Source organism: Anolis sagrei, chromosome 2 (genome assembly GCF_037176765.1).
Source record: "Anolis sagrei isolate rAnoSag1 chromosome 2, rAnoSag1.mat, whole genome shotgun sequence".
Taxonomy (NCBI): domain Eukaryota; kingdom Metazoa; phylum Chordata; class Lepidosauria; order Squamata; family Dactyloidae; genus Anolis; species Anolis sagrei.
In genome coordinates, this window is record NC_090022.1 from 61,488,391 (window position 1) to 61,501,571 (window position 13,181).

General features: G+C 39.6%; 1 protein-coding gene across 1 annotated transcript in view; it reads left to right on the forward strand.

The window, feature by feature from the left end:
- Positions 1 to 12,410, forward strand: part of SUSD3 (sushi domain containing 3) — a 51,796-nt gene extending 39,386 nt beyond the window's left edge. Inside the window, exon 5 of the mRNA XM_060766024.2 lies at positions 11,702 to 12,410. Coding sequence (XP_060622007.1) covers positions 11,702 to 11,939 — 238 coding nt within the window. The 3' untranslated portion in view covers positions 11,940 to 12,410. The remainder of the gene's footprint in view (positions 1 to 11,701) is intronic.
- Positions 12,411 to 13,181: the final 771 nt, after the last annotated feature.

Sequence of the window (13,181 nt, forward strand, 5' to 3'; positions counted from 1 at the left end):
AATCTGTATCCATTTTGTCAGATCAGTTGCTGTTGATGTTATCAAGTAATTTGTGACTTTTGGTGGCTCTAAGATGAACTCATCACAGAGTTTTTTGGAGATGAAAGTGTGGGACTTAGCCAAGGTCACCCCTTGGGTTTCTGTGGCCCAGTGAAGAATCAAACCCTGCTCTCCAAAATCATAGTCCAATGCTCACTATACCAACTGAGTCACCTTCAGGCTGAGAAAGGCGGGGAACAAATACTATAAACAAATAAATTAATAAATTAATAAACAAACAAACACTGGCTATCATAAGATTAATTGTAACTGTAAAAATGGCATGAGGGTTGAAATATAATAGAAAAAGATTAACAATTTCCGTGCTGAATTTACACAATTCTGATACAAATTATGTGCCAGGATTTGAGGAAGTGGAACATAGCACCCAAGGTTATTGTGTCAAAATGTGCCCTTCAGATTGCATCCCTGTGCAAATGATTGCAATGATGCCATTTAAATTAAAAATGAGGGTGTGTGTATCCACAATTTTCAAGGTTGTGCTTTTATCCTCTCATACTAAGGACTAGAGAAGAAGAGACTAGTCCTAGGATGCAAAGTGTGCATCTACATTATAGACTTAATGCAGCTTGACACCACTTTAACTGGCATGGCTCAATTCTGTGGATTTCTGGGAATTGTAATTTGGTGAGGCACGAGCACTTGTACAGAGAAGGCTAAAGACCTTATAAAACTACTGTTGTAATGATTCCATAGCACTGTTCCTTTGTTGTAAGTTTACTGTTGCTATTATCCATTATCCTGTATTATTTTGAATGCTTGCCTTTTTCATGTGTAAACTGTCCTGAGTCCCTCTGGGCAAAGATGGCAGACTAGAAATAAAGTATATATATCACACAGTCCTAAACATCATCATCATCATCATCATCATCATATTGAGCCATGGTATCAAACTACATTAATTTTGCAGTGCAGATACACCTGAAGACAGGTGCTAAGACCTGGCCACCTGATTAGTGGCTGTCCACATCCCAGTTGAGATTCAGCCATGTTCTTCATAAACCAGTTTAAAGCAGAAAATAGTTAGGAGAAATATTACTTTTGGAGGAAGGAAAGGGTATACAAGCCAATGGCCCAGATTACTTCTGGATGCCAAAGGCCTTTCCCATTCCTTTTCAATATAAGGACTATCCTACAGTGAAAAAATAGCCAACACCCAAAAATGTTGTAACTTTAGTCTTTTGTTGATATTTTATTGTTTTTAGAACAATAAACCACTTTGCATGAAATATTTAAATGGAAGAAAAGATGGATATACATTTTCAAACCTAATTTCCCACTGTGAATTTAAAATAGAAATAGAATAGGTAAGTGTTCTTTTTATGTTATACCATTCTTCATTTGCAACGTATTACATATTTTTCAAACAATTGGAAGGGCGAAGAACTCCAGCCCCATTCATCACAATGTAGATGTATTTTTCATATAGTAAGATTATCTTGTTGGAAGTATTGTTCTTTGTATATGTGCTTTTTTCATAAAGTAGCCATAATTATTTCTATAAAGGCAGCACTATTGCCTAACTTGCATTATACAACAAGAAAAGATTTCTACTCCCCACCTTTCAGAGAAAATTTACTTTGCAGAGCAATTTCCTCCATCAGTTAGGAAACAAAAGAGCAACGTCTCTTGCTGTGCTGGAGCATTCATACAGTCCTTTCTATTAACATTATCATGAAAACAAAGGGGGAACTGAGGTGATTCTTTGAAGTTTTTCCTCTTTTTCAAATAATACATGAAAAAAATCCAAACTGAGATCAGAACTACAGACACAAGAAACCCTGCCAGAGAATGTAAAGGTCTGGAGAATCAATATGCCAGGAAAGTATAGGCCCTCCATGTTATCTAGTCTTGCAAGAGAAAGCCACAGGTTAATGCAGACTCCTATGTGATTTTGCTGTCATGGGTGCCTGTGTAGATTACACATTTCAACCGACATCTTGATTTTTAGTCAAGTCTCATCAAAAGATAAGAGACTACTGGGTGCAACTAACACATTACATTTGGATGCTTATCACACTATTCAGTTGTTTGAGGTCATTCCCTTTGAAAAAGGTTTCTCTTAAACGAGGAAAGGTAGTGTAATGGCAATGCACTCTTGCACTATCACTGCATTTACATTTTAATGGCATTAATATTATGCTTTCTTACATATGAAATGCCATAGAGCTGGGTTATGGTTGCTTGGAGCCTTAATGAAAGTGGAAAAACAACAAAAATGTAATTTGATTGTTCCTGGATTTAATTAATATGATCTATCTCGGAATCTCTAGTACTCCAGTTGAAGTTGATCATAGAATTGCACTGGAGAACCTAGAGCGATCATATTAATTAAATCCAGGAACAATCAAATCTGCAAAACTTAAACTCACAGAGAGTCCAACTGTAATATTGTTTTTCCTCACTGTTTGCTCCACAACTGGTGTTTTTGAAACAAAAAGCAAAATAACCAGCACAATTATGTAATAGAGCTATTATGGAAACACTCTAGATTGAGAAGACTAACACGTACCATGACCCTTCCAAAATCACTTTTCCTATTCTTTTTCCTGGCAATGAACACTTGTCTTTCACATAGTACTCTTTACATTTTGGTATAATTACTCTTTAAACATTTCCTGTACTCTGTGGTTTCTCTGGATCTTAATCCTTAGAAGGATTACATAGGAATTGTGCCATTGTACTAACCTCCCCTTTTAAAAATAACTTCAAAATATTTTTAAAATACTGATAAATAGATATCAAGTATACAACAGTGCTCTTGTGAATTCTGGGGTCCTCCCAGCTAAACTACTGGAATTAGTTTGGGGTATACCTGCTGGAGATGTTCAGGGAATCCTCAAGAAAGAAGCAATGAAACCATACTCACGGTACACCTGTCATGGATAGCTCTGATAGCGAGGGAAAGGAAATGCTGGTTGAAGGGCCAGTGTTAAAGCTCTAGCCCTGCCTTCAGCCAAGGAGCAGCTCTAAGCTAAGTTAAGCTTAGAAGAGTCTATGGAGGTAGCTAGCTACTACTTCTAGGCCTGCAGAACAAGTACAAGCAATCCCTTTGGAACAAAGGAAGAGTTAAGTGTTCCAGCTTTTGAGGACATGTGAAGAAAAGGCTCAATTTAGCAGGCTTGTTTAGATTAGCAAAGAAACAAGCTAGAAAAAGGTAACTCCAGAGGACCTAACAAAAGGAGCTCAAGTGTGGCACATTGTTGCTGGCAGTAACGTCAATGTTTGGAGCTGTGACTTCAGACTGTTGGTGTGATCTTTGGACTTACCCTTGGACTCCGGATTTTGGATTTGGACTGACCTTGGCAATAGACTCTGTTAGATTCGGCTTTGGATATTGAGATGGACTATTGGCTTCCGTGGTATGTTTCCCTGCTGTTGTTGCCTCTCAGGGGGATACTTCGCCTAGAACTTGGACCATTTGTTAACTCCTCTCTTGTAAATAGGACTGAGGCTCATGACAGCACCCACCATGCTCTAAATAGTGCAATTAAGCAGAATGAAACATTTATACCCAAAGTGGTTATTAAACCTTACTGGGGAAGGAAGGGGTCATTTACAAGTTACTGTAACTTGTATTCAGATGACTGAATAATGTTACACCACAATATGGGCACCAGGAGAGCTACAATATTGTGTGATAAGCTCCAAAAGACAGAGTAACATAGCGCAATTGCAACAGAATAATATAGTGCAATTGTATAGTAAATTCTGTAGTATTATTTAAAATGTCTAGTTGATCTAGGATATACATTTGATGGTACTATAATAATAACTGGGTTGTAGATGTAACAGTCCTTGGTGATAACAGGATTGAACACACAGAGAGGGAGAAGGTTATGAAATATCACAACTTACAAATTGAAATTTGGCATCTTTGGGAAAAGAAAACAGCTGCTTTTCAGTGGTAAACATAACTTCACAAGCAATTCCAAATAGACCAACAAAATTGTTGTAGATAAGTCCACAGAAATACAAGTACAAAAACTGACATTGCTTGGAATGTACCACATTATCCAATTGTTACTTAGATACTGTGATAGTATCCCCATCAATGATGGTCCAGATATTCAGTCAGTAGCCCCTGGTAGACAATGAAGCTGAGGTTGTGCTGATGATGATAACACAGGTATCATCAGCCAGGTGGATACTAAGCTGATGGCATCTGTTATAAATCGCTCTGTCACCTTTCAAAAAAAAAATTCATGGCTCAGTTCTTCCATTTGACTTCTTCCCTTGTGCTGTTTGAAACTTAACAGGTGGATCTCAATTTGTGTCAATTCCGGGATTCTTGGCTGCATTCCTAGATTTAAAATGGAGGCTGATGTAAACAGAGGAAGCTAGTTTTGGGGGAATTTAGACACCAATGTGTATATGTGCTGAAGTAGTCACAAAGTTTGTGATTTCACTCAACTCATCACCAAATTTAAATAGACTCAAAACATAAAATACCAGATCATACCTTTTCTGGGCTAGAGACATGTGCCAGTGCCCTTTAGAAGTATCAGAAGAAGTGGACATTCCTGCTCCTAAAAGACCTTTCTGGGATGAGCTGGCTTGCCATTTAATACATGTCCCTCATATAAAATCATAGAGTTGGAAGAGATCTCATGGGCCGTCCAGTCCAATCCCCTGCCAAGAAGCAGGAAAAAAATTCGCTCCATGTTCGGGGGGGGGGGGTCACCTTCCCTACCCTGTGCATTTGGGCAAATTGAGTTTAGGGGGTCTTAAATAGATGTCAAACGTATGGCAGGCACATGCAGGTACCGGTGTGCACCATAGAAAGCGGAAAGTACGCTATAGTCTCTACCCATTACCTGGAGAGCCTCCATGGGAGCAACATATGGATTGTATCTGGGAATTATAGTGTTGCCCATGTTGGAGGATGGTCATGTGGGACCACCGCCTCATCTGATTAATAGCAAATTCAAGCTCCATTTCATGTTCAAGTTCATAGTCAAGATCAAATTCATGTTCAATTTATGTTGAATCATAAATTGGATAGGATGGTCACATAGAGATTGGTGCTATCTGGTGATTTCGCCAGTTGGAGAGCAAAGCAGACTCAAGCTGCCAACCTACAGCTCAGCAAGCAAAGGAAGCCCCTTGCAATTACACCAAAACTCTTTTAGCATCTTCCTCCCTCAACATTCCCCTTCTTAACCACTTCTCTTACCACTCATACCAAAACCTGAAAAGCTTTTATTTTTAGTTTTACTCTCCTTGTTGCCTTGGTTCTCCCTCTTTACACAAGTACACTGGGAGAACTGGGCACTGTGGGTGAGATTTCCATTTCTTTTTTTCCAGGAGAAATGTACACTGTGAATTGGGGCAACGCAAATTGAAACTAATCTCAATTGGGTTTTCTCAATCATGTGGGGAAAAAAACCCCTGGTAGTTCAAAATGGTTGAGCAGTATTCCTAGAGCCAATTAATAGTACAGGGAAGCAATGATAAATGGGGGAATTTTTTTTTGTATGGCGAACATTTCCTGCCATGCCCCATCATCCTGTGGCATCTATGTCTATGGAGAATTATGACTCTTTCTGAATTGATCCAATTAAGCTTTGCAAGGACATTTGTTTCTTATGCTTGGCTGTATTTGCTCAATATTGAGTTATATTTTAAAGGCAGTATTTAACTATCTGGACACAGCCTTTTCTCTCTCTAAAAACCATCCAAAATCCTCCTCATGTTGCCACTCTGTCACAAAGATTCAAAAGCAGTATCACTATGGGATCAATTATTGAAGCTGGAAAGCAAAGTCAGTGTAAAGAGCACCGAACTTTTTAAAAAAGAGCTTTCTGGATGAGAGGGCTTTTCTTTTAAGTTAAAACTATCTCCTGCTACAGATCTTGGAAATGAAAATATTATTTGCACATCATCCTATATTACATTATTAAATGCAAGCTTCCTAGACAACTACAAATTTCACCTTGGCCTAGTAAATAAGAAACGAGAATCAACACGTTAATGACCATGGCTCAGTGCTACGAAATCTTTTCATTTGTAGTTTAGTGAGGCACCAGCTTTCTTTGGCAGAGAAGGCTAAATAGCTTGTAAAATTACAACTCCCGTGATTCAGTAACATTGTGCCATAGCAGTGGTGTCAAACTGCATTCATTCTACAGTCTATATGTGCCCTCAGTTATTGCATTTCAGTGTACTGTACAATATTTTTTATTAATTTTACAAAGGAAGATCTGCCTTATCTGACTGTATATGCAATTAATTATTTCCCTTTAATAAAGACCCATATTGAGACTTCATTAGTTTTGGACAAGTTATTCTTGGAAGCTATCACTGACACCCTATTTCAGCTAGTTATGAATAGGCAATTAGGTGACATCTCCTGGCTGCAACCATACCTTGATGTCCTGAAGCTTCATCAGGTGAAGGTCTGTTCAGCTGTCAATCATGGCACAAGGAAGATTATGTTTTTACTATTGCTACAGTTGTAAGTGCCTTGCCATAACCTTTTTAACAGCCAGAAGCTGCATTGAGCAAATGATCTGTTCAGCTGCAAATTGGGGCATCAGGATGGTGACATTTTACCCCCCATCTCCATCACCGCCTAAAGATACCATCTCATCTTGGAAACTAAGAAAGGTTAGCCTTTATTAATAACTAGCATATATATCTGCAATTGCTCAGGTTTGCATTGTCTAATGCTATTAATGGACATACTCATTGTTAACCTTACACTTTTATGAATAGACAATGCATACCAAGTAACAGTGGGCACATAAGCTAGTTTTTTTTTTAAAAAAAATTAAAGTTTCATTACTCAGCTTCTTGTCACTTCTGGTGTGAGAGAATCAGCCGTCTCCAAAGATGTTCCTCAGGGGACGCCGGATGTGTTGCAATCCTGTGCGGAGGCTTCTCTCATGTCCTCCCACAATGAAGAACCTTCTTATAGCAACACCAGAGGCACTCCAAGTGGCCAGCTACTGGTCAAAGGACACTTGGCATAATGCCAAGTTTTTTTTTAAACTTTGTGTTTTTAAAATACATTATAACTGTACCCTTGGTTCGCTTCAGATATGATAAATAAAAGTACACAGCTTCTTAGTAGAGAGTAAATCTGGTTAATTCTTTTCTACATGCATTAAAAAAAACCACAGCCTTGAATATAGAATTCTTTTAATCATTTATAGACTGAATTATTACCTAGTTTTGTCATCTCCCTTCTCTTGCTCATTCTCATCTTTGCCTGGCCTCTGAGAAGCGCCCTCCCCCCGGAACATCTTCATGGCATGCCTCTGGCCCCTGAGAGGGACTGTTAGTGTGTCTCCCTGCTGACACTCTAGCATTCTTCTATTTTTCTTTCTCTCTTTCTGAGGTAGTTTTTTTTATCTGTATGGCGCCTTCTTGTGGTTGCATCTGAGTGCTGCATACATACTTGCATTTATTTTATTTTTGAGGCCCTAGCCTGAAATGAGTGGGCTTTGTAGATGAAACCATTATTTTAGATTGGGCAGTGAAGGGTATGTATACCAAGTATGGTCCAGATTAATCAAGCTATATGTATGCATACATACATGTTTCCACTTTTTATATATGTAATTTGATTGATGGGTAATCAGATCCTTTTCGAAGCCCCTGGTGGTGCAGTGGGTTAAACCGCTGAGCTGCTGAACTTGCTGACCAAACGGTTGATGGTTCAAATCCAGGAAGAAGGGTGAGCTCCCGCTGATAGCCCCAGCTCCTGCCAGTGTAGCATGCAAATGTGAGTAGATCAACTGCTTCAGCAGGAAGGTAATGGTGCTCCATGCAGTCATGCTAGCCACATGACCTTGGAGTTGTCTATGGGCAACACCAGCTCTTTGGCTTAGAAATTGAGATGGGCACCAACTCGGGCTTTATGGGCAGCGTGAGCCTGCCAAGGGAGGAGCAGCCCCGCGCGGCCTACTTGCGCGTAAAGCACCTTGCGAGGTGCTTTACGCACGGGTAGGCTGCGTGGAGCAGCTGCCCTTGGCTGGCTCGCGCTGCCCATCAGGCCTGATGGATAGCGTGAGCCAGCCAAGGGAGGGGCACTATGTGTGTGTGGGGGGGTGCGCTCCTCCTCCATGGGCCGGATAAGTGCCCTTGGCAGGCCGGAAGTGGCCTGCGGGCCATAGTTTGAAGACCCCTGCTCTAGGTACTACAATACAGAATACCATCCAAATGGTCTTAATTTATCCCGCATAGCCAAAGGAGGTTAAAGTCTGAATAAAGTAACTTTTCTAAGCACTGTCCCTACCAGGCTGAAAAAAAAGGAGTAAGATTTTTGTTACATCTGTCTCCTTGAACACAAAAGGAGCAACACCTATTGTCTAGCAATCAGATATAAATGTCACAGGAAACCACACCTTTTCCCTCAAGTAATTTGTCTTCCTGTGCCCTTTTTCTCCTTTCTGACTACTTAAGTTTAATTATTTTAAACCACTTGAATGATTATGTCAAGAACACTGAATTCTTTATGCTGACATAATATTTACTGAATTTGAATTTAATATGAGAAACTTACACATTTGGCAACATGCAGTGCTCAGTGAAATGCACTGCCGGTAATGCTTCCTTGAATGCAACTCTTTATAAGTTGAAAACTGTAACTCAAAAACATGTTTATATTTGGATGTGAATCACCAGCATTTGATCAGAAAATCTTTACCCTTTGATTTTTCTATCCTTTACCTATTGTTGAATTTTGTATTTTACAATGTGTTATCTGCCATATTTTACAGCATGTCACCCATGTACTACTAAACAATCGGCCCAGCTCCAACCTACTTCCTGTTGAAATAGTATTAATTTCCTCTTTTGCTGTTCTAAGCTAATTTAAAGACATGTCAGGTGTGGTTTTTGAGAAATGGTCTCCATCTCTGAGGAACCATTACTACAAAGAATCTCTTTGAATAGCTGCAAAAGTTCAAAAGCTTACCAATTATGCTGCATTAAGTTTGATCTTATATTTACGCTGTACTTTTTTTTTGCAAAGAGGGAGATAGAGGAATCCTATATACATCTTAGTCAGATGTTATAAGGGCATCACAGTCTCTGCCATAAAGGAACACAAAAACATTGTACTGCGGGATATGCTGGCATTTCCTAGAATCAGGCCTGTAGCCAGGATTTCGATTCGGGGGGGGGGGGGGGGCTGAGTTTGTTTGGGGGGGGCTGAGTCTGAGTGAAAGAGGGTCTACCCTAGCAAACCTTTTGTATCGTTACCCCAATACCCCCATTCATATATTGAGTATGATGATCAGATCATGATATGAATAAACATAACAGTTTAAATAATGCACCAGTAAGGCCTTTTCGCGAACCACCATGAGAATTTCGGGGGGGGGGGGGGGGGGCTGAAGCCCCGTCAAGCCCCCCCTCCCCTCCGAATCGAAATCCTGCCTACCAGCCTGATTCTAGGAAATGCCCCCGGCTACATGCCTGCCTAGAATCATAGAGTTGGAAGAGACCTCATGGGCCATCCAGTCCAACCCCCTGGCAAGAAGCAGGAAAATTGCATTCAAAGCACTTCCAACAGGTGGCCATCCAGCCTCTGTTTAAAAGCTTCCAAAGAAGGAGCCTCCACCACACTCTGGAGCAGAGAGTTCCACTGGTGAACGGCTCTCATAGTCAGGAAGTTCTTCCTAATGTTCAGCTGGAATCATCTTTCTTGTAGTTTGAAGCCATTGTTCTGCATCCTAGTCTCCAGGGCAGCAGAAAACAGGCTTGCTCCCTCCTCTCACATACTTATACATGTCTCCTCTCAGCCTTCTTTTCTGCAGGCTAAACATGCCCAGCTCTTTAAGCCGTTCCTCATAGTTCTTGTTCTCCAGACCTTTGATCATTTTAGTCGCCCTCCTCTGGACACATTCCAGATTGTCAATATCTCCCTTCAATTGTGGTGCCCAGAGTTGTACACAGTATTCCAGAAGTGGTCTAACCAAGGCAGAACAGAGGGGTAGCATGACTTCCCTGAATCTTGACACTATACTTCTATTGATGCAGCTGGCTTTTTTGCTGCCACATCACATTGTTGGCTCATGTTTGGGAGATCCAAGCTCACCGCATGACCTTGGTTAGTACTTCTTTCTCAAAGTTTCATCTGTTCTTGCAAGGTTGAAGAGGGGGGAGGAGGAGCAAAATCACATACAGTGTCTCATGCTTACTGCAAGAAAGGCAGGTTGCAAATTTAAACAACAATATGGTGAACATGTAACCGGAATGGAAGAAAAGCAAGCACTATGCCAGTTCTGATTGCAGCCAAGGGAGTGCCCCCATTCCTCCCCTCCCTTTTCTTTTCTTCCTCTACTCTCCCCATATTCTGTGACATAAATAAAGCAGTGGCCCAGTGAAACAAGGGCTTGCAGTGTCCATGTTCTACCGCAAATAGTTATATATTACACTGATTTCAAGAATGAAAAATTAGAAATTGAGAATATTTTTCCTCAGCTCTGTGATTGAACCATCCTTAAAATCATAACACTAACAATGAGTATTTCTAATAGATATCATGAGAAAATGCATACCCAGGCAACACAGGATATATATATATATATACTAGTATTGTATCAAATACCTTCTTATAAGGCATCTATGAAATATACATTTATTTTGTGTTCAGACTTGGTTCCATCTTCAGGATATCACCTCAAGTACATATGTGCCACTGCAGATATTTGAAATTCCAAAACGCATCTGGCCCCACATTTTGGATAAGGGTTATTCAACCTGTACAATATATTATTCTGTTGACTTATCACATGCCAGGAGCGATACAGTAGAAATCTATCTCCTTTCGGGGGGCGAAGGGTGGGGTATAAATATAGGAAATAAATAGAAACTAATAATGATTTCCTAGATGTCATACTTTCCTGGAAGAGCCTTGCTTTTGGGCTAGTTCTTGCTAATCTTAGAATTCATAGAACTAAGAATATGAAAGTTGTGAGATGTGTGTAATTTTCATCTCATACACGAGCATTGCAGAATGAATAAACTAGCCCTAGGAATACTTTTAACAAATGTGATTCTTTAAATAATACCGCTGGTTAAAGATACAGTGGGTATTTTTACACAGAGACACAAATAACTGTTCAGTGACTCAGGTCGAAGCTGACATCTTCAAGATTTGCTGTCAGTCCACACATCAATAAATGTAGGTGGCAAGGCATATGGCTCTCATTCATGCAGAAGCCATTTTTTCCTTAAGTGTTCATGGAACTGATGAATATATTTTGTGGTTTCACAAAGGAATTGTATTACTCTTGAAATGAATGACCCTTTCTTGCAAACCCTGCATTAACACAACTTAAAATTTATTTCACATTTACTATAGCTAACTTTTAAAAACTGTTGCAATATGGGCCCATTTTATGTCATTACATGTAATATATGATTAGAAATACCATCCCACGACTACAAATTTCACTCTCTCCCACTCACTCTTGGTCTCGATTATTTTGACTTCCTGTCAATTATACAGCACTTAGTACATGGTTTCATACTAAATTAATGTTAATGGGTAAAAGCAGGACTAATGGCATACTCTATATTTTCATCTATTTCATGTCAATTCAATGGCTAAAACAGATCAAGGGCTTGCCCTCTCCTCCTCATAACATTGAGATATAATCTGCTCTTTTTTGGTTTTGTCTTACAGCTTCCATGAAGAATGCAGTGGAGACATTACAGGGACTGAGTGTTATGGAGAAAATTATTTACAAAGGAATTCAGCCAAAACCATTGGTGCACTTGGTCATCAGTTAGTACCAGGACAAAGTATTGCCTTGCATACCATCAGTACTATACATGTTGTAGAGGTCTATGGTCATGAAAAAGATGCTCTTGGGACACAGGACGCTCATTTACCTGGATATGGGGCCCCAGATGTGCAATGAAGGATTTGCTGAACCAAAGCAGATGCGAACACAGATATGTGCTGAATGTGCCTTAAAGACTGCATAGAAATAAATCACTGGATTATTCCTATGTATTGGTTAGAGTGAATGTCAGAATCTTTGCAGAATGAACAGAATTATTTGAAAATAAATTCTGATCAGCTTTGAATAAAACAATGTGTCTTGCTACTTAAAAGGAAGTTGCCATTTTTGCAATTTGAATTTCATTTTTTTAAAAGTGATCCCATCAAAGAAATAATGGCAAACTCTTCTGGATATGTTTCTATGTATCACTTCTTAATTGTTTGTACTTTTGCTGCAGGTGAAGTCCCTACGAACAAGGACAAAAGCACATGACTGCAAACTTCTTTTTATCTTCTGTTTTTAAAAAAACATGCCAGGAAGATATAAAATGTATTTTTGCACAACAATATGAAGGAATTACAATAAACATGTTTTTTTTTAAAAAAATTAAGAAATTTGTCAAATATACTTGTAGCTATATTGTTCAGCTTTTAAAGCCATTGAACCCTTGTTAGGAGTAAAAATAGTTATTTAAAGATAATTTAATTTGCCTTTTCATTAAGTGAATGACAGGAAGCTTATGGAATATATTGTTGGGAACCAAAATCAAATTAAACTATCAGTATACAAATATGGTGTAAGAGAGGATGTTCAGCAGGAATGTGGGGAAATGAGCGAACCAAGGGTACAGTTGTAATGTATTTAAAAAACACAAAGTTTAAGAACTTGGCATTATATTAAATGTCCTTTGACCAGTAGCTGGCTACTTGGAGTGCCTCTGGTATTGTTATAAGAAGGTCTTCTTTGTGCATGTGGCAGGGCTCAGACTGCATTGTAATACGTGGTGTGTGGTTTGGTCTTCTCCACACTCGTATGTTGTGGACTCCACTTTGTGGCCCCATTTCTTAAGGTTGGCTCTGCATCTCATGGTGCCAGAGTGCAGTCTGTTCAGCACCTTCCAAGTTGTCCAGTCTTCTGTGTGCCCAGGGGGGAGTCTCTCATTTGGTGTTAGCCATGGCTTGAGTTTCCAGATTTTAGACTGCCACATTTGGATTCTCATTTGCTGAGGTGTTCCTGTGAGTATCTGTGTAGATCTTAGAAAACTATTTATTGCTGTAAGGCATTGGCGTGCTGGCTGATAACCGAACAGGGGATGGGCCAGAGATATCACTGCCTTGCTCCTTTCATTATTAGCTACTACTTCCCGACAAATGTCAG